The sequence below is a fragment of the Cervus canadensis genome, chromosome 4 (assembly GCF_019320065.1).
Source record: "Cervus canadensis isolate Bull #8, Minnesota chromosome 4, ASM1932006v1, whole genome shotgun sequence".
In the NCBI taxonomy this organism is placed as follows: Eukaryota; Metazoa; Chordata; class Mammalia; order Artiodactyla; family Cervidae; genus Cervus; species Cervus canadensis.
This window is the reverse complement of record NC_057389.1, coordinates 47,146,241-47,171,719: the sequence shown is the minus strand read 5'-3', so window position 1 is coordinate 47,171,719 and position 25,479 is coordinate 47,146,241. Positions and strand designations below refer to the sequence as shown.

The 25,479-nt window shown below is 54.2% G+C and overlaps 1 protein-coding gene and 2 non-coding genes across 6 annotated transcripts in view; 1 reads left to right on the top strand and 2 right to left on the bottom strand.

The window, feature by feature from the left end:
* Positions 1-25,479, top strand: part of NDST1 (N-deacetylase and N-sulfotransferase 1) — an 87,416-nt gene that overhangs the window by 7,155 nt on the left and 54,782 nt on the right. For 2 of the 4 annotated variants that reach the window (XM_043464955.1, XM_043464956.1), the window contains exon 3: positions 22,734-23,630. In XM_043464955.1, coding sequence (XP_043320890.1) covers positions 23,118-23,630 — 513 coding nt within the window. In that variant the 5' untranslated portion in view covers positions 22,734-23,117. Of the gene's footprint in view, positions 1-4,621; positions 4,641-16,257; positions 16,490-22,733; positions 23,631-25,479 lie in introns of those variants that run through there. The other 2 variants (XM_043464959.1, XM_043464958.1) reach the window with 2 other exon arrangements.
* Positions 13,156-13,228, bottom strand: TRNAG-CCC. The gene has a single exon. It is a non-coding gene; the product is annotated as a tRNA-Gly (tRNA).
* Positions 20,213-20,319, bottom strand: LOC122441061. The gene has a single exon (XR_006269206.1). It is a non-coding gene; the product is annotated as a U6 spliceosomal RNA (small nuclear RNA).

Genomic DNA, 25,479 nt, shown 5'->3' with positions numbered 1-25,479 from the left:
AGGAAGATGCTTAACTGCAAGCCCAGTCCGTGATAGTTATGGTTATTGTTGTAGCTGATGATGTAGTTAATGACTAAGGACCCCATTTTCATTCTCCCAGCAACAGAAGGCGGTGGGCACTGTTATCACCCTCCTTTAGCAGATATGGTGACTAAGGCCCAGAGAGGTGGATGGCTTGTCCTGGCGAGGTTCAGACTTGGCAGGTCTGTCATTGGTGTCTGGTGGTTTCTGAGGGAACTGCTCCGGTCAGACGAAGTTGACTTGTATGAGGTGCTGGAAATATGGAAGCAGTCTGAGCTGGCCAAGATGGAAGGGGATGTGTCTGGATGGGTGTCTGGAGGTATGGAGCAGATTCCTGCTCCTCGCTGAGAAGTGGTGGAGACCTGAGAGGTCTGGTTCCGTGAGGCGTAGCATGGATTCTCCTCACCTGCGGGCCGGCCAAGGATGGGCCTGTCAGGGCAGGTCTAGGGTGGCGGTCGGTGGAGATTTGCTGTGGTTATTATGCAGCCACCTCTGGTTTATGCTGCCTGCCCAGGCAGAGGCCAGGCGAGGAGAAATTAAAGTCGTCCTCACAGGGCCTTCTCTCTGGTTGCACCGTGTGCCCAGGTCCCCTTCCTCCTGCCCTTACGCCGGGCAGCTCCTGCATGTGTGTTTACAGGACTGTTAGCATCACCTGTTCACAGCTCTCCCTTATTCACCTGCATGTTAAGTCAGTGGTTCTCAAAGTTGGTTTCTGGACCGCTGGCATCAACATTACCTGGGAACTTATTAGAAATGCAAATTATCCAGCCCCACCCCAGACTTACTGAATCTGAAACTGATGAGTTAGGGAGGGTGGGGAATCCAACAATGTAAGTTTCTCAGGTGATTCCGATGCATGCTTAACTTCCCAAAGTACTTGGTTGGGTAATAAAAAAAATTGATGCTACTCTGGGCTCTGAACATATTCAGACACCAGCAAATGCGGGGGACCCAGAGGAAAGCCCAGTTTCTCTCTAGCCTGACTTCAGAGACTCTCCATCTTGAAACAGCTTCCTCTGCCTGGAAACAGTCTTGTGCCACAGTGGTGGGGTTCAGGAGAACCCCAACGTGCTTACAGGAGACAGTGCTGGGGCCACTTGGGAAGTTGGGGGACTTGCAGGTGGCAGACTCTGTGGGTGGCAAGGATGGGTGCCAGGAACAAGCTGGCTGTATTCTAGCACTGGGGGCAGAGAGTGGCTCCTGCTGCAGAGAAGGGTGTGTGCTGGGGTCGGGGGCACATGCATGCACGTGTGGTCACAGTGACCAGATGTGGTCCAACAGGGCCACGGGGCCTTAGCTGATACCAGTCCAATGGTTTTAAAGCATCTCAGTCATTTTAATGATGGTGATCGTATAATTGCCACTCACATTTGTGGAGAGCTTGTCAATGCTTGCTAGGCATATCCATATAACCTTCTCTGGAGTAATCCCCAGAGTAATCTTATAAGGTTGGCATCATTATTGGCCCCATTTTACAAATGAAGATACTGAGGGCACACAGCCATAGGTGGTAGAAATCTAGGAATTTTACTGTGGGAGCCTTAGAAGCATGATCTCCTTGGAAGAGAGGCTATGGAGGGTTGTTTTGGGGTGTATGTGTAGCAGGCTTTATAGAGCTGCATTCTATCAAATGAGTAAGTCAGGCTTTACTGAGGCGGGGTGATAGGATTGTGTGGGGGTGGTTAGGGCTCAAGCCTCCAAATCATGGCCTCCACTATAGACACTGTCATTCTCCCTGTGTCATGGATGGGCCATTTGAGGCTCAAAGAGGCGCTGAGCTGAGTTCCAGGTCCCACAGCTAGAGCAAGAAATAAAATCAGAAAAACCCGGGTCTCCTCTGGTTCTAGCAGGAGGGTTTGGGGAGTCGTGATCAGAGAGCCCAGTGTGCACCCTGCTGTTTTCATCTGCCTCCGTGTCTTTGGGTGCAGTGCAGGAGCATCCCTGATACAGTAGAGGAAGCCCTTCATCTCTCAGTGGGGAGCAGGGACCCACACAGGGCCACCCACCATGTCACATTGGGACCAGACCTGCAGCACTCTCTGTTCTGACCAGGGGAGGCTTTGTTTCCTGAAAACTGTCCCTGCCCCCCACCCGTCCTTTGGCAGGCTGGGTAGCCATAGCCCTCGGGGTGGCCCAGACCAGTGCTGGGGGTAGAGAAGGGTGTGTCCGGAGGAGAAAGCTGCCAAGGAGGGTGGGGCGGCATCCAAGGGGAAGAACACCAAGAAGCCCAGACCCCAGACGGAAACCAAATGTATTTTTTAGGTCCTGAGAGGATATCTGAAACAATGGAAGTAGAATGGGGGAAGTCAGACTATAAAAAGGGCTTCTTGATATCCTTACAGGAAAAAAAAAAAAAAAGTCTTTAGGTTTGACTTTTGTTTCTCCGAAGGATGTTTATGTAACTTCCTGAAAGCAGGATCCCAAGGCTCTGTGAAGTTTGTCAGGTGCTGCTGTTTATAGACTTGGGGCTGTGGCGCTGGGTAGGACTTGATACGGTCGTCTTCCCACTTTATAGTTGGTGAAACTGAGGCTCTGACAGGTGGGGGTGCTGCCTGAGGCTGCACGGTGAGGCAGCAGGAGACTTGGAATGGGAGCCTGGGTCTTGCGGTACCTTGTTAAGGGGCAGTTGTCGCCACCTCTTGCTCCCATGGCGCCAGCTGGCCTGGAGCGCAGTGGAGACTGTGGAGGGTCCTCTCTTGGAAACAGAACTGCTAGAGTCTGGGCAAGGCCAGGTCTAACCTGTAGACAGGTGACCCATTGAATGGTAACTCGCAGGGTGGGGAAGCATGGTGGTAAGCTTGGCGATGCCACCCCCGTCCAGATGCTGGGGCCCAGCTGTGCACCGTCTGCCTAGCAGCTGGGAGCTGTGAGTCACTCCCAGTGGGTGCAGAGGCGGGGGCTATTGTATATCGTGATTCATTCTGTTCTCCCAGCCCTGAAGGGATGACTAGGCTCTGGGCCGTGATGCGTGCCCACGCCTGTGGACTAACGTGGCTGTCCATATGGGCTCCAAGTTCAGAGATGAAGGGGCCAGAGAGCCTCGGGGAATCCCCTTCCTCCACTTCCCCCCAACTTTGGAGTATTCCATGCTTTGGATCCGCTTTGCTCCCCAGTGCAGGGCTGTGTGAGCCCCTCAAATCTCCTGCAGTGTTTTGTAGGCATTTCTGTGGATTCTTTTTCTGCAGAGAGAATCTGTAGGTTTCATCAGGTTGTCAGAGGACTCAGTGGCCCCCAAAGTGCTGACAGGAGGGCAGGGGGCTGCATGCGTGCCCGGCGTGCTTGAGAGAAGGAAGCTGAAAGGCAGTGTGGTTCTAGCAGAAAGTAGCGTGATGGCAGTGTAGTTTCGTGGTTCATTGTGTGGTCTTGGAGGCCACTGTTGGGTTCTGAAAACTGGCTCCTCCTCTGAGCCAGCTCCGGCATCACCTTGGGTAAGTTAGTATGTCTGTGCTTCAATTCCCCCATCTGTGAAGTGGGAAAAATGAGAGTAGTTATCTACAGGTGTTGTAGACTTTTTAAATAAGATAAAGATAATGTGTGTAAAGGATTTGCGCTCTGCCTGGCACAAAGTAACCACTTGGTTAAATATTGCTGTTATTATCAGTTTCAGCTTTGCTGCTAATTTGCTGTGTGATCCTGTTAAGTGCCTTATCTTGGGGTCTTAGTCTCCACCCAGAGCTCTGTTGGGCTTTTCAGGAGCTGCAGGGCAGGGTTGAAATGCAGCAGTGGGCAAGGGAAGGCGGGGGAACCTTCTACATCCTTGGTCTCCCCAGCCCAGGCCCTCACTGGTGCCTTGAGGCAGGATTATGTAACCAGTGGGGCCTGGCCAGGCAGGACAGGATTCTCAACCTCATTTTGTCCTCCATTGTCTCTTCCTCTCCCTTCCCCCTGTGGGGCTGTTGCATTAGCTGACCTGTTCCTCAAGCTCCAGGGATGAAATCGAACCTGTGCTATTCTGCCACCGACTGGTTTAGTTAGGAGGTTTCCTGGGCAAGTGGCCCCTCCCCTGGCCACCGGGGGACAAACAGAGCTGACGCCTCTGTGCCTGCTTTGGGGATGGAGACCAGGATTCCTTTTGAGGGGGATGGGCAGGCTATAGGCTGCGGGCTGGTGCCCTTGACCCATGGTCCTTATGGCTTGAATTGGTACGCCACCTCCCCCCACCCTGCCATGACTCCCTCCCCAGGAGTGACCTACCAGTCCCTGCAGCCCAGCGCCAGGCCTCCTCTCCCAGGAAGCCTTCCCTGGTATCTCGGCTACAGGGAGCCGCCTCTTCTGAGCTTTGCGTTCTGTTCTCTTTAAGAAAACAAAGGCCACAGACTGGCAGGCCACATCCACCCCAGGGGCAGATTTTACTTGGCCCACATCAAATATTGAGCTAGTTGCCAACAGGAGATTTTACGTAAGATCTCAACTTCTGGCTTTACTTCAAAAATGAGAAGATTGTAAAACTTTGAGCCTAGTTCTCCAGTGGCCACTACTGGAGATGAAGCACGTAAGCTCCACTTTGCCCCAGCCCTCCCGAGCCACTTGGCACGCTTGCACAGTCTCTCTAGCCTCCTAGGCATCTGAGTTTTCGACCCTGTCCTGTAGGCACGGCTGGCTCTCTCTCCTGTGCTGTGGTATAGTGCCATGTCTGTTAACTTTGTGGGCTCTTTGAGGGTGGTGGGGGGTGCTCAAGCTCAGGACTGCATACACAGCAGGAGCATAATAAGTGTTTCCTTTATGAACGAAGGCGGGGCATTGCTGCGCCTCACCAGCTGTGAAGATTCCATTTAATGGAAGCCTCTGGATCAGCCTGCCCCGCGGCCTGAGAATCCTCCTCCCAGATAAGCTGTGACTGCTTAGCCACTGACCCCGGCAGCTTCTTAAGCTGGGGATAAACAGTCACTCAGAGAGTCGTCCCCACGCTGCAGTAGAACCAAGGAGAGAAACATTTCCCCTGCAGCTGTCTCCACCTTCCACTCTCCTCGGGAGCTTGGAGGAGCTTTGGGGTGGAGGGAGGCTGGGATCAGCAGCCTTTGGATGGCATCAAGTGCAAACCTCTGTATCCTGGGGGAGATGGGAGATGGCGGGGGAGAATCAGTTCAAGTGTTTGCTGGGCTGGGTTTCCCCTCCTTCAGGCCTTTATCTGCTTTATTCTTCTCCTAGAGAATGTGCTTTAACCCCCAGCTTCTTTGTTCAGCTATCTATCTGTGAAAAGCTTATTTTACTCTTTTAATGGAAACCCTAACCTTCCAGCTAAGATGTCCCCTCTTGGAAGAGGTCTTAGCTGAGAGGTCACAATTGTTCTGGGTACAAGAAAAATCTGGGAAGCTTTTTTTTTTTTTTTTTTAAAGAAAAAAAGCATGCCGGTTTCTCGCCCTCATCTTTGATTCCTTCAGTCCAGAGTATAGTGTCCCCCTCCTAGAGGATTTAGACATGAGGGTCTATAGACATGCCTTGAAGACCCTGTCTTAGCTCAGGGAGCCCAGGGCTGGAAGGGTGGACCTCCGGGTACGTTTGTGCTATGTGACATCTTGTGCCCCTTTCCCTCTCTGGGCATCTTTTTCACCTTGTGTGCACTGACACGCTGGGCTCCTCTGGTGGTTGTGACTCAAAGTGTCTGGAGCACCATCCTGGGAGGGGCTGACGGGGGGCTCTGGGCAGGTGCCAGAGTCTGGGCCAGGCCCAGAGAGATTTAACACTGCTCAGGTGACAGACAGCTCAGGAGAGGAGGGCCCTCATGGCAGGGGAGGAGGCAGGCTAGAAGCCCGGGTCCCAGTGAGCAGGGCCTGTGCCCAGGAAGGTTGGAGGACTGTCCTGGGCTGCCAGTGACCTGGCCACAGGCTCAGAGGCACCTCGCTGGGTGGTCTGGTGGCAGACAGGCTGAGGCTTCACGCACAGGCTGGCACAAGTCACTTATAGATGGGTATGTCGAGGTATGCGGAGGGAGGGATGCCCCCCGTGTCTCACGTGATTATGTGGAAAGCCAGGCTTGGACCCAGGTCTTCTGACTCTCAAGCCAGGATCCACTCCTCCATCCTCATCTCCCTCCTCAGGGTCAGTGCCAGGCCCCCCAGCTGGGACAGTCGTCTGGTTGTCTGACAACCTCGAGGCTTGACCTGGAAAAGTGAAGCCACCATCGTCATAGCCACCCTGGAGGCATGAAACTGGTTGGGTGTGCAAATTATCCCTCAAACATCCTCCGTCCCATTTTTTTTTTTTCATTTTTCCTTAAACTGTCTCCAATGGGCCAGCTGCCTCTGTGCCCGTTTCCGCCTGGCACTGGGCTTCTTGCTCTTTATTCTGAGAACAAAGCTTCCTTCTGACAGTCCTCCTGCTGACAACAGGAAAAGGGCAGGCGTGGCACTCGGCCTCCCTCCTCCGCCTCCCCTCGCTGAGGGCATGGGGCAGCCTTTGTCAGATGCCAGACCCCGGCAGCACTGGTGGGCTGGTGGAGGGAGCCCAGCTGCAGCCCAGTCCGTATTCCTGCTGGGATGGGAGCTGCCCCGTGGGCCCAGCTGTCAGGCCCAGAAGTAGCCAGAAGAGTGGGCACAGGCATCAGATAGGGATCAGTGTAAGTCCTGCTCAGGTCCAAGCAGTTACTTGTACCAGGGCTGTTCATGTGACAACTGTCAAGAAGACTCCAGCTGGTATAGGTAGAGTCTCACTTCAGCCTCCAGGCTATCCTGGTCTCCTGGGGGCTGAAGAAACCAACAGATGCTCAGATGAGGGCAGCCATAGTCCTTCTGCCAGCACATTTTTATTGAGCATCTACTTTGTTCTGGGCACTTTTCTGGGCACTGGGACTCAGCAGTGAACAAAACAGACCGGGTCCCTATTTTGGACTGGGGGGTGACATTCTAGTGGTGAGAGAGAGTCAACAAACTGATGAACAGTGGCTATTTGTCAGGTGGCCAGAGTGCCTGCCGCAAAAACAAAGCTGTGTTGAGTGAGTGGCTCTGCTGTGTTAGGGGTGGGGGTCATGGAAAATCCCTGGTGAGGGGATGAGAGAGATTCCAGGAGGGAGCTAGGGAGCCACAGGGTGTGTGGGAAAGAGCATTCCAGGTGGAGGGCATGGCAGCACAAGGCTTCGCGGCAAGAGTGTTTGGGATGTGCTTGAGGAGCAGAAGACTGGTGTGGGGAGGAGTAGAATAAGAGCGGTCCTAGGAGGAGAGGCGGCCAGAGCAGGGGTGGGGAGGACCGCTTAGGGCCTCTTGGGCTGTCTGGAGGACTTTGCTGTTTAGTCTGAGTTAAGGGGGAGCTGCTGAGGGGCTGAGGCTGAGGGCTGACTCTTGTTTGCCGGCGGGGAGAAGTCAGGAGGGTGGAAGCAGGACGCCGCAGGGCCGGGAGGGAGGGAGGGAGGTGTGGCGGTCACGCAGGTGGCAGTACAGCTCGGCGTGGCAAGGGGTCGGACTCCGAATGGGTTTCTCAGGACGATGTGCTGATGGATCAGATGTGGGATGTGGGAGGAAGAAAGTGTCAGCAGCAAGGTTTCTGGTCTCAGGGACTGGAAGGACATTTATGGAGACAGGGAAGGCTGCAGGATGGCAGGTTTAGGGAGAGAAATGGAGATTTCAGATCAGATGTCCTAGTTAGGGGCGTATCTAGGCGAGGGGAGACACATGGGTAGAGGTTGGTCCTGGGCGTTCCTGTTGTTGGAGGGGTGTGGGGGTGCCCTGGAGGACTCCCAGACTCTTGAGAACCTGTCTGTAAGAACAGCATTTCCTGGGCCTCTCATGTTCTTTTTCTTTCTTTGTAAACCTGCTCCTTTCTCCCCCTTCCTTCTGGACAGAGGAAACAGGCAGATTCTGAGGACTCATTGTCTTGGCGGTGGTCCTGGCCTTTCTGCCTGGTGTGCTTCCTTGGGTGGGGGTTCTTCCTGGGGTGGGTGGCGTGGGGGCAGGCCTCAGGCCTTTCCCTGGCTCGGTTACCAACAGAGGTTTCTCTCTGTGCCTTGGTTCCCCCTCCGGCATATGGAAGTGTTAAGCTGGGCCCAGGGCTCTGAGGGTGGCAGGGGGCCCTTGAAGGGGCCAAATGCACGGAGGGTAAGAACATGGCCTAGAGTCCAGTGTGGATGCGAGTCCTTGTTCTGCCACCTGGCTGTGAGACTCTGAGCCACTGGCATAACCTCTCTGAGCCTCCGTTTTCTCATCTGTGAAAATGGGCTAACTACGGTACCTGCATCCTGCATCAGAGAGTTTCTGTGAGGGTTAAACGAGAAAATGCACATAGCCAAGGCTTTGGCACACACCACACCCAGTGAACAGAGGTTGTTGGTAGCAGTGACTGTTCAGTGGGTCAGGTTAAGGGGTTTTGCCCTGTAGGTGGCGGGAGCCGTGGCAGGCTGTAGAGTAGGAGACTGGGACACATGTGGTCTGAGGAGGCAGCTGTGGGTTTGGCTGAACCCCGTCCACCTGCAGGAGTGAGAACTGAGGGCCATCCCGGTGGACTTTCCCGCCCTTCCTTTAACTGGTGGTCTTCACTTGACTTGTGAGCAGCTTCTGCCTTACACACGTCCCGTGGGAATGGAGATGGTCATTTTCCCTAAGATCTCCTACAGAACCCCTTGTCTCTACATCCCAGTGGCTGACCTTAGGGAATGTGAGTGTGGGGCTTTGAGGGGTGGGCGACGTTGAGTGTCCTCAGGTTGCCTGGACAGGATCAGGGCAGGGCAAGCCTGGAGTGACATTCCACTGGGCACTTGGGTGTGACCTTGGTTCCTGGTCCGGGTCCAGCCTGGGTGCTTGCTCCAGTGGAGCCATGGAGGGGTTGACAATGGGCGGGATGTGTCGCCCTTAGGACCCACACTTCAGTGGTGCCCAGGCATGCCGACCGAGCCCTGTGCTCTCGCAAGCCTGCTACCCAGCACTTGAATCGTGCCAGGACAGCCAAGGACATTTCAGATGCCCCCGTGGCTGGCAGCCAGGCTGTCACCAGGCATTGCTTGTTTTCCCAGGGTCCAAGAGTTTTTCGAGGTGGAGAGGGCTCTGGAGATATTCCAGGGACTTTTCTTAACAGCTGGGTAAATTGAGATCCAGAGAAAGCAAGGCACTTGACCAAGGTCTCACAAGGCCGCTTGCCTCCCATCTGTCACCTCCCTCTGTTCCCATGTCCCTTGCTCAGACTTCTGGCCTCCTGCCTGGACATTTGTAACAGCCTGCATCTTCTGGGCTCTCCGAGAGCTTTGTCTGACTTCCTGTTATCCTAATCTCACCATAACCTGCGGGCACACATGCTGTTTGAGTGTGTCTGCTCTCTTTTCCGCTCTGGTCCCAGAGTGAGCACAGAGATTCCAAGTGCAGGCCTCAGAACTGGACTGACCTCCGGTTTAATCTCCTCTCTGCCCCTTTCTAAAATGGTGAACTGAGGAAGATTCTCCATGTTTCTGAACCGCAGTGTCTCTGTCTGTGAAATGAGAACAGTGGCAGTACTTAGTTTGTGAAGCTGTCTTGATGGTTAAATGAGATAATAACATGAAGTGAGGGTGTAACACCGACTCAATGGACATGAGTTTGAGTAAACTCCAGGAATTGGTGATGGACAGGGAGGCCTGGTGTGCTGCAGTCCACGGGGTCACGGATAGTCGGACACGACTGAGTGACTGAACTGAACTGAATACCTGCACAGCTCTCAGAAACAGTTATTAGTGGGAGCTCCTTGGTCTAGTGGTTAGGAGTTAGTGCTTTCACTGCCGTGGCCCAAGTTCAGTCCCTCATCAGGAAACTGAGATCTCAGAAGCCATGCAGCATGGTCAAAAAAAAAAAAGGTCTTTGTTACATAGGCCCATCAGTGCTGGTTGAACTGAAAAGTCAAGGGCATGGAGGAGTAGACAAAGCTCCAGACCTGAGGCAGAGGGTGTGGGCTCCAAGTTCACTACCAAACGTTGCCTCACTGTGTACTTCTTGGGAAGTCACTCTTCCTCCAGGAACCCCACTTTCCTCATAGCAGAAAGAAGGAAGAAATCCCTGCCATGATTTTAGAAGCTTGTCATGTGATGCCAAAGCAGCATCTGTGAAAAAGCTTTGCATCTGTGTGATGGTTTAAAAATGGCACAGTGGTGGCGGTGGTGTGCTGGTGGTGACGAGGACTTTGTGGCCACAGCAGTGGACAGCTGGCCGGGCCGGAGGCTGGTCAGTCTGCAGATGCTCCGCACCCACACAGGCTTCCCATGCCTGCCTCTGCTCCCGCTGCCTCTGGCAGCCCGCCTTTTGCATTAGCCTCAGCATTGCACCCTCAAAAACGTGGGAGGTGCAAAGACCCGGTGGCATCTTCCGAGCCGTAGTGAGTTCTGGGTTATCTGTGGCGAATCTCGTGGAATGTAGGATTATAGCCAGGCCCTGGTTCGAATCTCAGCTCAGCACTTCCCAACTGGAAGCTTGCTTTACTCCCATGAGCCTCATTTTCCACATTTGTGAAATGAGGGCTTGATGAAGCAGAGGCCAAGCATTTAGGAAAGGGCAGAGCACACGGTTACATAGAGGCGTTACACCATGTTTTCTGCCCGGAGCATGGTGCCTAAAGGGCTTCTGGATGGCGGGAATACCACTGTGCCCATTTCTGGGGCTGAGCGTGGAGGTCGGTTACACTCCCTGCAGAATTGCCCAGCTTGGAGTTAGGTTGGCCCTTGGAGTCATCTGGCACCGTTCCATTTTACTGGTGAACACAGCAAGGAGGGAGCGCTTGGCTGGGCTCACTGGCAGGTTAGTGGGAGGCTGGGAGGCACATAGAGGCAGACTGAGAGGAGCACTCAGGTGCCGCAGTGAGACTCCTGGTGCCGGGCAGGTGCCCGCCAGCCCCCGAGAGCGGGAGTCTGCTTCGTGTTTGTGCCTGCTGCCTGGATGCCTCATCCTGGCTCAGTGGAGGATTAGAAGAATCAGTCTCCCGACCCCAGGAATCGGTCCCCGAGCCGTAGGGGTGTGCGGACACTTGCAGGGTGCCTTGTAGAGCCTCACCCAGGCCCCCTGGCCTCTTTAAAAGGGGCCTTGGATAAGTAGTCACCTGCCGGGTGCTGTTTACTCTGTCTCTGCTCTCTAGCTGGCTGTGATCCAGAGAGAGCAAGGCCCCCTCCCCCCACCTGCTGTCCCTTCCCCTGCCAGCGGCGCCTCCGTGTGAGCACCCGAGCCCTCACCCTGGAGGGAGGTATGTTGGCAGCAGGCTCCTGTCGTGGTGACAAGCCCCAGCGAGTCTGGAGGGACGAGGGCGCTTTCATGCAGGCCCTGATGAAGCCTCCTGGTATCAGCAGGCTGGCTGGTACCCACCAGGCCTCCAGGAGATTAGGGGGCTTCTGGGGCTCCAAGTGCCTCAGGCTTTCCTTTGCTCCTTGTTGACCCCAGAGCTCCTGGCTTCCCTCCACTCTGGCCATGGGGCCTGGAGCCTTCTCAGCATCCCCCAGACTTTCGTGCCTTCAGACCAGTCTCCCCATCACCACCGCTGGGCCACTGGTGACTTGTCACGAGGTGGCCAAGGCTGCTGATCCCTGCAGGAGTTTCTGGGATCACTGCAGGCTGGCAGGAGCCTGGGCCACCCTCGTGGTGTGATCTGAGTGGCCTTGGACAGTCAGCAGTGTCCATCCCCCGACCCTGTACATTCAAACATGCCATCAATGCCCCCCTGCCCAACTGCTACTCTTGGGGCCTGAAATTCTGCTACTGAGCAGTTTGTCTTGTTCTCTCCTTGGCATCCTCTAAAAAAGGCAGATACGTCTGCAGGTGGACACTCTTAAATCTTTGCTGCTGAAGAGCAAACCCAGGCTAGCCTGGTCCTTGTCCAGCTGCCTATGTGACCATGGCCCAATTGCCTCTCCTCTCTGGGCTTTCTTAAGGCCCTTTTCCGCTCTAGAACCTCCGTGCTCTGGCAGTTACCCTTCTTTCTCCTCTTTTGGAGTTGGTGGGGGAAGTGACAAGGGCCTGGCAGCTGGGGTGGGGGCCAAAACGAGGCACTTTGACCACCTGCTGGCCCTGTAGGGGCTATCAGTCCTGCTTCCTCTTCGTCTCAGGACAAGTGGGGAAACTGAGATCTGGTTTGGGGGACGGGCCCTGCTTTGGTCACACGGGAAGTCAAGCAGAGCTGCAGTCAGAGCCCAGTTATCCTTGCTGACAGCAAAGGCTCATCCACTCTGGGCTGCCACCCTTGAGAGGAACACGAGGGCCATCGGCATAGGGTCAGGGACCTGCTTTCTCCTCTTCCGTGGAAGCTGCCTCTCTCAGGGCGGGGGTGAGGGCGAGGGGTCCCTGCCCGCTGTGGGGTCCCCGGGCATGGGACAGAGTCGGACGAGACATCCTCTTCCTGAGGTTCAGGTGGGTAGGGATTGGTGGCCTCTGGCAAGGGACGCGGTATGGGGGAGGCCTGGAGGCTTCCGGGAATGTGGTTGGTGGCGCGGGGTGCCCCCAGGCCACCCCCTCCCTCCCTCCCAGGGAGGGGACTGGGCTGACAGTAGTGCCATTTGTCCTGGCTCTGGGATTAGGCGCGGCTGTGTTAAGTGAGGAGCAGGGAGCCGTTACGAGGACACGGCGACATGGAGCAGAGCGGAGCTGAGCGGCTACTGCCTGGAGCTCTGGTGGGTCCTGTCATTTTTCTCCCCGGCCTCCCTGCCCCATCTGACCACGGCCCCGTGTTCCCTCCCTCTTATCTAGTCCTCCCAGGTCTGTCTGACGAGTGTGTGCCCACAGTGTGTTCATGTTCATACTCACGCAGGATGGGGCCAGGGGTGCAGGAGTGGCCCCCAAGCCTGGCCCTGGGGGACCTGTCTGCATGCAGGACCAGAAGCAGGTACCTCAAGGATCTCCACCACCAGGACTGCCCCAGGGAGATAGCCCAGGGCCTACCTGGCAGACTCCTGACTGAGGAGAAGGAGACTGTGGCTGAGGGGTGGAAAGGAAGGGCTCAGCTTCTCTCTGAGCTTCTCCTGACAGCTCAGCAAGTCCACAAATCCACCTGAGGCCAGCAGGTCTGGGAGTTAAAGATGTACCATAGGCCACAGGGGAGCTGGGCTGGTGAGGTCTCAGGGTGCTCCGATGTTATACCTTCATGGCGTCAGTCCTGTCTAGATGGTGAGGATATGGCTCGTCAAAGTCAAAAAGGCTGCTGCAGACTTTCTGTGTTCATTCTTTGTTCTGGCTCTGCCAGATCTTAGTTGGGGCATGTGGGATCTAGTTCCCTGACCAGGGTTCGAACCCGGGCCCCCAGCATTGGGAGCACGGAGTCTTAGCCACTGGACCACCAGGGAAGTCCCTCCATGTTCTTAACTTGACTTTTGGGGAGGGGGTCATTCACAGTCTCCGTGAGTTTGTATGGAATGTGGCATCCGTCTAGGGAGAGTCTGCTGACAGCCTTCATGAGATTCTCAAAGGGTGCTGTAATACCCAGAGGTCACAAACTTCTGATCTAATCCATACCCCTTGTTGTCCAGTTGAGGAACAGACTCAAAGAAGGGAAGGTATTGCCCAGAGGGAGCCATTGGACACACTGGGATGCTGATGGTACTCCAGGCCCATGTGGAGTTTGCTTTCGCCTCCAGGAGTTGGAGGCCCCCACCCCATCTCGAGTACACATGTTTCTCAGGATCTGTCCAGCGGTCATATGGCAACCTGGGATGGGCAAGGGGCGGGGCAGGGGCTGGGGTTGGCCAGTGTTTCCCAGCTCCCGTGCAGGACTGGTAGATAGGAATGAATAATGGTAAACTTGTGTGTACTTCCTTGAAAGAAAATGACGAATAACTGAGATCATGGTTGGGCAGTGCTTGCCATAGTGTCTGGTGTGTAGCAGACCTGTGAGGCATGCTGGTCCCCATGGTCCTTTGAGTTGGCCTTGTTAACTCAGATCTCCTGCTTCTGACCCTCACCACCCAGCTCTCCCCTTCCTCAACATGAGGCCTTTGCATGGAGGCAGCCTCCCGTCTCATGTTGTGGGGTCTCTGCCTGTCTGGGATGGGGCAGGGGATGGTCAGGAACCTCAGGCTGAGGTCCTGCCTCTCTGGGGGCCTGTGGTGCCTCATCTGTCCATGAAGGAAGGCTTTCCTGTTGCTAGGGATGCCGATCAGCCTGCATTGAGGCAGCTGGGGATGGTTACCTGCAGGGAGCCTGTTCCTGGGTAGGTTCTGGGCTGCAGACCTAGTTTAGGAATGGTGTAGAGTGCGGGGCAGCTGCAAAGAGGCTGGGGCTCCAAGTGGGCTGGCTTGGGGTAGTCCTAGCTCTGCCCTTGCCCAGCTGTGTGACCTTGAGTCAGTTGCTTCATCTCTCCGAGCATAGATTTCCCCTCTGTGAAGTGCACGTATCAGTGACACCACTTCTCAGGGTGTGAGGATTGGGTGTGATGAATCAGGGGAAGCCAGCGTCTGGCTGGCAAGGTACCAGGAGTTCAGTCAGTGCCGGCTGCCATCAGCGAGGGAGGTTAGGATATTTGCAAAGAAATATCTTACTGTTCCCCCCCCCGCCCCCCGCCAAGTGCCAGTGATCCAAGCCTAAAAGAAATAGCTGGGAATGGATTTGACTGCATAGATGGATTTGGGCGTTGGGTGGAGAGAGCCCTATTTTGAGGAGCTCTGTGGGCTAATGAAGAGCTTGCTCTATGAGGGTCCTGCCCACCTTGGTTTGCCTGAGAGCTTCAGTGGGGCCAAAGGGTATCTGGTCCTGACCCCTCTCATTCCCCACTTTTCCACCCCCACTGTCTTGTTTGTTTGCTCAGTAAACCCTTTTTTCAGAGCTGGTGCAAAGGTACACTCTCAACTCAGGCCTTGCTGGAAGAAAGACAAATTCTTAACAAGTAGGGGGTCTCGGTTCTTGAGATTTTTGTTGGGCATTCCCCTCCGGGGAACCCAGAACAGATCCCAGGTTGGGAGCTGGGGAGTGAGCCAGTGCTTTATGGTTTGTTTGCTTGTTGATTGATGTGTGATTTGTGGGTCTGCTTGCAGGCAGGATCGTGAGAGGCTGCTTTTGATGTTAAAACACACGTAAGATGCTTGAAAACAAAAACAGAAAGTGCAGCATTTGAAGGGAACAGAGGATGGGGTGTGCAGGCGCTGGCCTGTGTCAGCTGTCCTCGGACTTGGAGGGCGTGTGCTGCTGAAGGATGGGTGGGCTGGGGAGAGTCCCAGTTACCACTTGTTAGCAAGCCCCAGACCCGCTCTGGGCCTCGGTTTCCTCATCTGTTAAATGAAGGGAATGTTGTTCATGGTGGTGTGGTTAAGGGTAAATAATAGCATGTAGTACAGGCATATCATGTCTGATATATGGGAGTTCATGCTTTAATACATTTAGCTTGGCAATTCCTTGTAGCAGATTGAAAAAGGGAAAGGTCATTGGCAGGGGCACTTCACTCTTAAGTACCTACCATGGGTGGGTGATCACTTCTGCCTTGGAAAGCTTTTGGTGAAGTTGGGGCCCAGTGTGCTAGTCTCGATTGCAGCTGACATCTCTGGCACATCAATCTGGCCCTGCGTGGTGGGGTACAGGGCAGGACTTCTGAAATTCAGAGCTGGTGGAGTCAACTCAGCTGAGGCTGGCCTTGGAGGGAGGATGTGTAGGCTTTTTTTGTGGATAAGAAAATGAGCCAAGGCAGGTGGGGGTGGGGCAGACCTGGTAGTGCAACCCTAGATGGTCCTTTCATCTCTCTGGGCCTCGGTGTCCCTGTGTGCTCACCACACGGTGGACCATACACTCTGCAATCCTGAGACCCTTCAGCCAGACTGCCGACCGTTCCTTGGTGGCAGCCGTGGACTCCAGGGTGACTGATAGGCAGCCCTTTGGCCCCCAGCCAGGCGGTGCTGTGGGGCTGTGGGGGCTGGGGCGTGCGGCAGATTCCAGCAGAGGAAAGGGATTTGCTTCTGGTCTCGGCCTCCCAAGGGTGTGATTGTGCCAGAGAAACTCCCGCACAGCTGGGAAGCAAATGTGAAGGATTTTCTTTGCTGTACATGTGGTGGGTGGGGCAGACTGGGGCTGGGTAGCTGGTGGAGCAGGGTGGCTGTGGGGTGTGGCTGGGTAGTGGGTGTGGTGTGACTGTGCTGGGGGTGTGACAGGCTGGGAGGGGCCGAGTCAGCTGTGGGGAACGGCCCTGGGATTGCATGTAGGGCTCCCAGTGCCCAGCCGGCCGCTGCTCCTCCTCCCTGAGGCTGAGTGCCCATCCACATACTTCTGAGCCTGTTTGTGGGGCTCTCCCCACACTTCTTCTCAACTCCCCACCCCATCCTTGTGCTTGTGGCCCGGAGGCCTATATTGACCCATTTGAACATCTCAGCACCATGTAAGTTTGCTTGTCCATTCAGGTGCCTGTGAGTGTGAAGAAAGTAGGGGGCATGGCCAGGAGTGACCCAGGCAGGAAGTAAAGTCTGGGCTGGGCGAGCTTGCGGGACTCTGGGTACCGGCCTCCATTCAGCCCGCAGCAGCAGCATGCCAGAGACCTAGGACCTTGGAGCCCGAAGGCCTGCACCTTCCGTGCCCAGTGCCCTGCCTGGTACCTGGCAGGGCTCGGTAGGAACAGAATGAGGAAACAGGTATGGATCATCTGCTTGTTCCCGACTTCCAGTGTGCGCCCAAACCTGACCTCTCTTCCTGTTTCTGGATCCACTATCAATTTGATATGTGGTCTTTGGCCAGCTCCTTCTTGAGTCTCAGTTTCCAAATCCATTAAGTGAATAATCATCTTGTTAGCCTGTATCACCCTGTGCCAGGCACTGAACAGTTTTACACAGATCATCTCTCTTAGGCTTGGCAATAGCCCTGCAAGATAGATGAGTAGTATAAACCCTATTTTATGCTGGGGAAACTGAGACTCAGAGAGGTGGAGAGATTTGCACAAAGACCTTTAACAAGGATGCTAGCAGCTTCTGTATCACTGCCCCTCAGATGTTTGGGATGACACAGCATGATGCATACAGCTCTTTACCGGAGGCCTGTTGCACATGGTAGGCAGCAAGTGCATGGGAGCTGGGTGCGCTTGGTCTCACTCCAGAGCCCACCTGTCCATCCAGGGCGGAGCTCGACCTCCTCCCCAGTCCTCCTCTCTAGACAGCATGGTTTCTGAGAAGTTCGTTATAGCCGCTGCCTCTTTTTCTCTTTGGGTCCTAGAGAGGATTCTGGGGGCACCTGAGCATTTTGGAGTGGGGGTTGGGGTCATGAGTGACTTTCAACAGAGCAGTGGCCACAGTTACCGTGGTATTTCCCGAAAGTGCAGCGTTTCCATGGCATCTCCATGACAACCAGAGCATCTCATTCATTATCCCCAGCACCTTGGCAGGGAAAGCTGGGCCTAGGGCTGAAAGAGCACAGTGGAGGCTTGGTTGAGAGCTTGGTAGTTGAGGCCCCCTCATGCTCTCCCCAATCCCTGCCAAGATTCTCCTGTAGGCTCTGGAGCCATTACCATTTCATGGGGTTTGGGTTCAGATTTCATCTCTGCCACTGACTAGCTGTATGGTTTAAGTGACTTAACATCTCTGAGCCTTATTTTCTGCAGCTGTAAATGGTGAATGACAGTATTAGTTGTAAGGATTAACTGAGATAAAGTATGTAAAAGTGCTTAGCACAGTGCCAGGCACAGGTCATAAGTTCTGGTCCTGCCCCCATCTGCAGGCTCCAGGGTACAGAGCCATGTGTAGAAACACTCCAAGTCTGCTCCGCCTGGACTCCATGCTCGGGTGTGCTCAGGGGTTGGTGTGTGTGTGCATGCACTTAAGTGCTTAATTGCTCAGTTGTGTTCCACTCTTTGCAACCCTTTGTTGCTTTTTACTTTTTATTTATTATTTTATTTTTGGCTGTGCTGGATCTTCGTTGCTATGTGTATTTTTCTCTAGTTGTGGTTATCAGGGGCTACTCTCTAGTTGTGGTATGAGGGCTTCTCATTGTAGTGGCTTATCTTGTTGTGGAGTATGGGCTTTAGGGCTTGCAGGCTTCAGTAATTGAGGCATGTCGGCTCAATTGTTGTGGCTCCCTGGCTCTAGAGCACAGGCTCAACAGTTGTGGCCCACAGGCTTAGTTGCCCTGACTGTGGGATATTCCCAGATCAGGGATCGAACCTGTGTCTCCTCCACTGGCAGGTGGATTCTTTACCACTGAGCCACCAGAGGAGCTCTCTTTGTGACCCAATGGGCTGTAGCCCACCAGGCTTCTCTGTCCATGGAATTTTCAGGCAAGAATACTAGAGTGGATTACCATTTGCTTCTGTAGGGGATCTTCCTGACCCAGGGATTGAGCTTGCATCTCCTGTGACTCCTGCATTGTAGGTAGATTCTTTACCTGTTGGGCCATCAGAGAGCTAAATGATGGAGGGAGGTCAGCTATGGGACTGTGTTCACCCACCTGAAGCTGGAGCTTGAAGTATAAGCTACAAAGGTAGCCAGTGGGTGTGCATGCCCCGTGCTGTATTCAGCCATTCAGTTGTGTCCAACTCTTTGCGACCCCATGGACTGTAGCCCGTCAGGCTCCTCTGTCCATGGGATTTCCCAGGCAAGAGTACTGGAGTGGGTTGCCATTTCCACAGGCCTAGTGTCACTAAAACGTGTTGTTTATTTTTAATGGACTTTTTTTTTTGCCGAACCACACTGTATCAACCAGGGATTGAAACTGTGCAGAGTCTTAATCACTGAACTGCCAGGAAGTTCCCTCAAATGTGCTCTTTTTCAAGAAGTTGGAAGTTCTTTTTTTTTTTTTTTGTTAGTAAACAACTTAGTCTTCTATTTGCCTGAGACCAGCTGTTGCAGGCACTGAGGCCCCAAGACTTCCAGAAGGGATGGTGGGGGGGTGGGTGGCGAGTCATCCTGCCTCCCAGCTGCTGCCTGCCCCATCCTGCTTCCTGCAGGAAATGGGAGAGTAGATGAAGTGTACCCTCTCGCCATCAAGTATCTCCTCAATTGTGTGTGTGTGTCAATAGCTCAGTCGTGTCCGACTCTGCGACCCCATGGACTGTAGCCCATCAGGCTCCTCTGTCCAAGGGATTCTCCAGGCAAGAGTAGTGGAGTGGGTTGCCATTTCCTTCTCCAAGAAGTTGGAAGTTCTGACTTTTATATGAAATCTCCTGATTTTAAGATGCTGATAGCTAGTCTCAAAGAAAAATGCTGTCAAAGAATTTTGCATCCTGTTTTGGCTGGAGGGTCCTGGTTCTTAGCTTCTATGCTATAGAGTAGGGATGGGGCAGGAACCCGAGGAGGAATGGGACGTGGGGGCAGGAAAGGGGTTGGTGGGTGGAGATGACTTCAGAGACATGATGCTATTGGAACTGGGGTCTTGAAGGATGAGTAAGTGTCCCAAGGGGTAGGGGAAGACATTCCAAGCAATGGGAACTTCATTAACAAAGGCTTAGATGCATGACCAAGACTGGTGACTGGTTGGGCGAGGCTGGAGTTTAGGAAAATGGCTGGTGATGTCGGCAAGGCCCAGGCAGGCCCAGGGCGGGAGGGAAGTGTTGAGGCTTCAGCCCCTAGGTGTCCTTGAGGCCTGGGTGGCTCCACGGAGGTTTGAAACCTTTGTTTGGCATCCCTTGAACCACAGGGGTGCGGGAATCCAGGCAGGTATGGAGGGCCTTGAATGGCTGGTGCCAGACCCTTGAGGGGTTACGGTGAGGGCTGTACTGGAGGGCTCTGTGGCCAGCTCGATGGTGGTCAGCGATTTGCCAGGATACGCAGCTTTCTCTGGGGCCGAGGGCTAGTTGGTCACTCTTTCTTCCTTTACCCTCTCTTGGGCTTGAGCTTTGCATGGCCTTCTCTCTAGCCTTCTGGCTTCTATATGGCCTCTGCTCATCTATCCGGTTCCCCAGCAAGGCACGGCTTCTGAAAGTGGGGATGTGGGATTCCAAGGGCTGTTAGAGACTTAGAGAGTGCCCGGAGCTTGACAGTGCTTTGTGGGCTCAGGTGTTGCCCACGTTATGAGTACGTTAAATAGGAGTACATGAGAACAGCAGCTGGCCCTTCCTCAGGGTTGTGTGCCAGGCATGACACTTCCTGTGTATCCACTCATTTAATTTTCACAACTTTGGGAAGTATGTCAAGTTTTCTGGTTTTACAGATTAGGAAACTGTGGGCACTTGAAGAACTTGCCCAAGAGTATGCAATTACTGGGTGGTAGGGCTTGGGTTTGAACGAAGCTGCCTAGCTCTAGTCTGCCCATGTAACTCTTAGGCTCTATTGACCTAGGGCTTTAGGGAGTTGGAGGCATTGGGTTTGGACTCTGAAATTGTTACAACATTTCACAGCGTACGTGCATTTTTTTTTTTTTTTCTTTTTTTTTAAAATATGGAACGCTTCACGAACCTGCGTGTCATCCTTGCGCAGGGGCCATGCTAATCTTCTCTGTATCGTTCCAATTTCAGTATATGTGCTGCCGAAGCGAGCACGTGCATTTTTTTTTTTAATGGGAAAATGTCTGATTCCCACAAGGGTCGGTGACCCCAAGACGCCTGAGACTGCTGGTGAGTCATTAGCACACATGTTGAAAGGCTGTTAATGCAGCAGGCTGAAGGCCAGTGACCAGATCACCTAGGCCAGCAGGGGAGGTGGGGTTAGATGGCCTGAGTAGGCAGGTGCCTCCCCACCCACTGTGCTCCTGTCCTGGCCCTGGGCCAAGGGTTGGGGCTCGCTGTGGCTGTAGGGCAGAGGGCTGCCCTTATCGAAGGGGAACGGGACTTGGGTGCACCCTGGAAATAAGCTGGACCAGTCAACCCAGCTCTTTTGGCCCCACCCAGGAAGCCAGTCCTGTCTTGCCCTGCTCCCAGCTGGAATTGCAGGGACTCCCTGGAAAGCTCTGCCTGCTCCCTTATCTTTAGAGGGATAGCTGTGTATGTGTCCCTCTGTCTTCCTACCCTGGGTCAACCCTTGCTTGGCTTTCCGGCCAGTTCAGGTACCACTTCCTTCAGGAAGCCTTCCTTGATCTTCCCCCTTCCTCCTCCAGGGGGATTAAGTGCCCCTCAGTTCTCTCAGATACCCTCCCTCCTCCCACTGTCACTCTCCCTGCATCCTAGGTGCCTGTTTTCTTGGCTGCCTTGGGTTCCCTGTGGTGCTAGTACATCGTGTAAGAGCCTGAAGTGTAGAACATCAGAGGTGGAAAAGTCCCCAGACATCATCTGGCCCAGGCCCCTTGCTGACCGACAAGAAGCCCAGAACGGGGCAGAGCATGCCTGAGGCCACACAGCACATTAAGGCAGGACTGAGAGCGGACCCAATGTCCAAGACACGCCCTCATTTCATGCCCGTGCCTCTTTGCTTCTGAGCACATCCTTTAAAATATTTGCTTTCATATATTCACAAAGTAACAAATGATTATTATAGGAAATCTAGGAAACAAAGGAAAAGAAAAGTCAGAGATAATTGTTACTGTTTTTTGTTTGGATTTTTGGATTTAGTACCAGTTTCTGGCTTATGCATAAAATTTTTCACAAAAGTAAGACCGTATGGTCTTATAAAAATGTTTTCTACTTTAATAATATATATGGTAATTATATTTTTGTGTCAGTAAATGTCCTTCTTCAACATATTGTAAATGGCTGCCTGGGATTCCATCACATGCTTGCATTATAATTGCTAAAGACAGTCCCCTATTGTTGGGCATTTGCTATTATAAACAACACTCTATGCTATTATACAGCACGGGGATTCGTTTTCTTGTGGGAAATCTTTGCACACTTCTGCAATTACTACCTCTAGGATGAGTTCCTAGAAGTACAGCTGTAGGTCTCTGGTAGACTGTACCCACGCTGAGCAGACCGTATAGTCTGGGGGCTGGGAGCGATTTTGAGGATCTTCATCCCCGCCTCTGGGTCTGAAACTCACATTCCCCTCCTGGCTGCACCAGCCCAGTCCCTCACACCTCCTGTCCTTGTCCCCATTTCCCATCCTGCAGGGGAGCTCTCCTGCCAGCTTTCAGCAGCTGCCTCCACTCACGTTTAAGGGAAACCACGTAGAGGGCCGTGGTCAGGGTGCTGTTTGGGTGGGGATGTTGGGCGAGCTTGGGATCCTCAAGGCAGGGGGGTTTGGTCGCCTGCTGTGCTGGGCTGGTGTGTGCTGCTGTGGGCTTGTGCCCTGAGGATGAGAGATGCCTGTTGTGTTTGGGGCAGATAGCGACAGCTGCCATTTCTTACGTGTGGCTTACGCCATGCTCCTCCAATAGGTTTCATCAGTTATCCCTCGGCCCCAACCTGATGCAGTAGGCCTGGTGATGTCACACGCGAGATCACCGATGATTGAGAGGGCCTTCTAGCACAGCCAAGCCGCTGATGCCTCACAGCCTAGGTCTGAATCCTAGTCTGAGCCTTAGGCTTTAATCTGTCAGATGGCGCTGCTGGGCACATTCCGAGAGAGAAATGGGTGGGAAGCACGCGGGTAAGGGAGTGGGGGAACGCGGTGTTGGGTCGTGATTTAGAATTCCACCTCTAGCTGCCAGGCCTTGCGAATGTTTATTGTCCCACTTTGCTTCTGGAGTCTTCTTGGTCTTACCAGAGCAGTCTTGGACTCTGGTAATCATGATAAACAGTATCTATCACTGTAGATACCATACGCAGGTAACTGCTCAGTATGATGTATACATTATGGGATGAAACCTCTCAGCCTCCAGTGAGGCAGGTACTGTTGTTAACACATGGAGAAAGTGAGGCTCAGAGAGATGAAGAAGCTTGCCCCAAAGCATGCACCCAGGACGAGTGGCAGTAGTTGAACTCGGGCCCGCCTAGATCAGGTCCTGTGGGTCCACAGTCGGTAGAGCCCCAGAGCCCACACTCTGGCTTTCCACCTTCTGACTCTCCTTCTCTCTCCACAGCCTTGGCCCTGGGGGCCCCACTGAGCGAGTGGCATGCGGCCCCCCCAGGCCTGCCCAGCATCCTTCTGCCCGCTGCCCAGCCCCCCCAGGAGGCCCTGACGCCCTGGGGCACTTCTGCTGTGCACAGGACCACGTGGGGGTTTGCCATGGTGACATAACGGGGTGCAGAGGAAGGAAGGAGCGCAACCAGCCGTGGACTGCGCCCCTGGCTGGGAGGAAGGGCCAGGGCCCGGATCCTCCTCTCCCCTGCCCGCTGCGGGCCACACTTGCTGAGTCTCTGTGACTCTCTCGGCCGGTGGACAACTCGGGTATCTCCTCCTGCGTGGGGCCTTGGGGTGGCCCGGGCAGGCCAGGGCCCTGCTGGCCAAGGTCTCGGGGGCCAGGATGCCCGCCCTGGCGCGCCTCCGTAGGTTGTGTCGGCACGTGTCCCCGCAGGCTGTCCTTTTCCTGCTGTTCGCCTTCTGCCTGTTCAGCGTTTTTGTCTCAGCCTACTACCTTTATGGCTGGAAGCGGGGCCTGGAGCCCTCGGCGGATGCCCCTGAGCCTGACTGTGGGGACCCTCCTCCCGTGGCCCCCAGTCGCCTGCTGCCGCTCAAGCCTATCCAGGCGGCCACCCCTTCCCGCACGGACCCACTGGTGCTGGTGTTCGTGGAGAGCCTCTACTCGCAGCTGGGCCAGGAGGTGGTGGCCATCCTGGAGTCCAGCCGCTTCAAGTACCGCACGGAGATTGCACCGGGCAAGGGCGACATGCCGACACTCACCGACAAGGGCCGTGGCCGCTTCGCCCTCATCATCTATGAGAACATCCTCAAGTACGTCAACCTGGATGCCTGGAACCGGGAGCTGCTGGACAAGTACTGCGTGGCCTATGGCGTGGGCATCATCGGCTTCTTTAAGGTATGCGGGGAGCAGGTCTGAGCAGTGAGGAGCTCCAGCCGAGCTCGGTTCTCATCCCACACTCGTGGCTGAGTTCCTGACTTTCCCACCTGTACAATGGGTGTAATGACAGCACCTCCTCCCAGCTTGTTGGTCGTGAAGGGTGAGCGGGTGAGTGTAGGTAAGGCGCTTGGGGCACATGGTGCCTTATGCCTAGTAGGTGCCTTTTAAGTATTAGCTTTATTAGAAGCACACAACAGGGGCATTGCCTGCCATGCACAGGCCTTGCACACTGCAGGCCTGTTCTCAAGGGCAGCCCTAGGGATGGGCGCAAGGGAGGAGAGCATGTGTTCTGCTGGGTCATTCAGAACCTGTCACGGCAGTTCTCCCAAGGTTGGGGGTATGTCCCTATTTTGTAGATGGGCAAACCAAGGTTCAGGAAGGTCAAGTTAGGTTACAGGAGGCTGTGCAGCCTGTAAGTAGGAGAGCCAGGCTCTGAGCCCAGACTTAGATGGTTGGGGCTCTGAGTCCTGCACCCTTTCCTCTTGGCTGTGGAGGGGTAGATGGAGTTCATGCACCCCTGAACCAGAGCCACTTAGCATTGGAAGAAGGAGGGGAAAGAAATCCCAGAGGACAGGTGAGCTGCTCTGGGCTTGGTGGGGCACCCGGAGCAACCACTGGGACCACGGTCCTTGCTGAAATTGTTATGGAGAAGCTGTCCTTGGGGAGGAGGTTGGGGACAGCTGGATAGGGGACCCAGAGGCTCTGGCCGGAGAACTCTGACCTGCACAGTGGGTGACTGGAACTGTAGCTGGGTACTCAGGGGTGTTTGTTCCTGCATTCAGCAAATATTTACGGAGTGCCTACCATGTTTATGTCCCTTGGTGGGCACTGGGGACACAGTGGTGACGAACTGTGCAAAGTCCCTGCGGTTGTGCTGCTGACATTTCCGGGCAGTGGGTGGGGTGGGTGACTAGACAGTGAGCAAATAAACATACCATGTGGCAGGTGGTGATAAGTACAAAAAAAAGAAGCAGGAAAGGGCATGTGGATGATGGGTGTGGGCAGTGGTGCTGGTTTTGATAGAATGGCCAGAGACATTGTCTTTGATTAACTGAATGGAAGGGCATGAGAGGAGCCCATGGCTCTGTGCAAAGGGCCTTCCAAGCAGAGGAGACAGTAAACACACAGGTCCCAAGGTCAGCCCTTGTGTGGCGTGAGTGGAGAGAGGAGCAGGAGATGGGTCAGAAGTAGCCCGTGTGCACCGATGGCTACTTGTTCGTCCCCAGGTGTTGATGGCCCAGCCACGCCCTGGCGCTGTGCTCCGTACTGGGGGGACTGTGGTCTAGATGAGGATGTCTCACAGCGTGTTCTTTCATGCACTAATGGAGCAGGATGCTCTGCCACTAGAAAAGGTTTTGTGGACCAAGAAATTGAAGGCTCTTAGAAGTCCTGCAGTGGAGCAACCTGGTGATCTTTGTTCCCCAGCTGGCTTGATGACAAAACCCTTTATTTCACATCTCAGCATCTGGGAAATGCTGGCCTGGTTTCTGGCTGGGCAATGGCATCGCGTCAGACAGCTTCATTTTCTGCTTTCCCTTTGCTCCTGGACTCTGTTCCCTTTCCTGCCGTGGACTTCATTATGCTTGATTCAGAGCCCCAGGCCTGAGAAATGTCCCAGTGGCTGACAGTTATTGAGTGCTCATGCACAGCCACACACATCCTATGCGCTTTATGTGAACTAACACATTTGACACTCATAAACCATCCTCCAAACCAGGTGGGGGTCATCTTGATTTGAGAGAGAAGGAAACTGAGGCAAGGAGGAGCAAAGCAATGTGCCTACACTCACACCTCTAATGAGCATAGG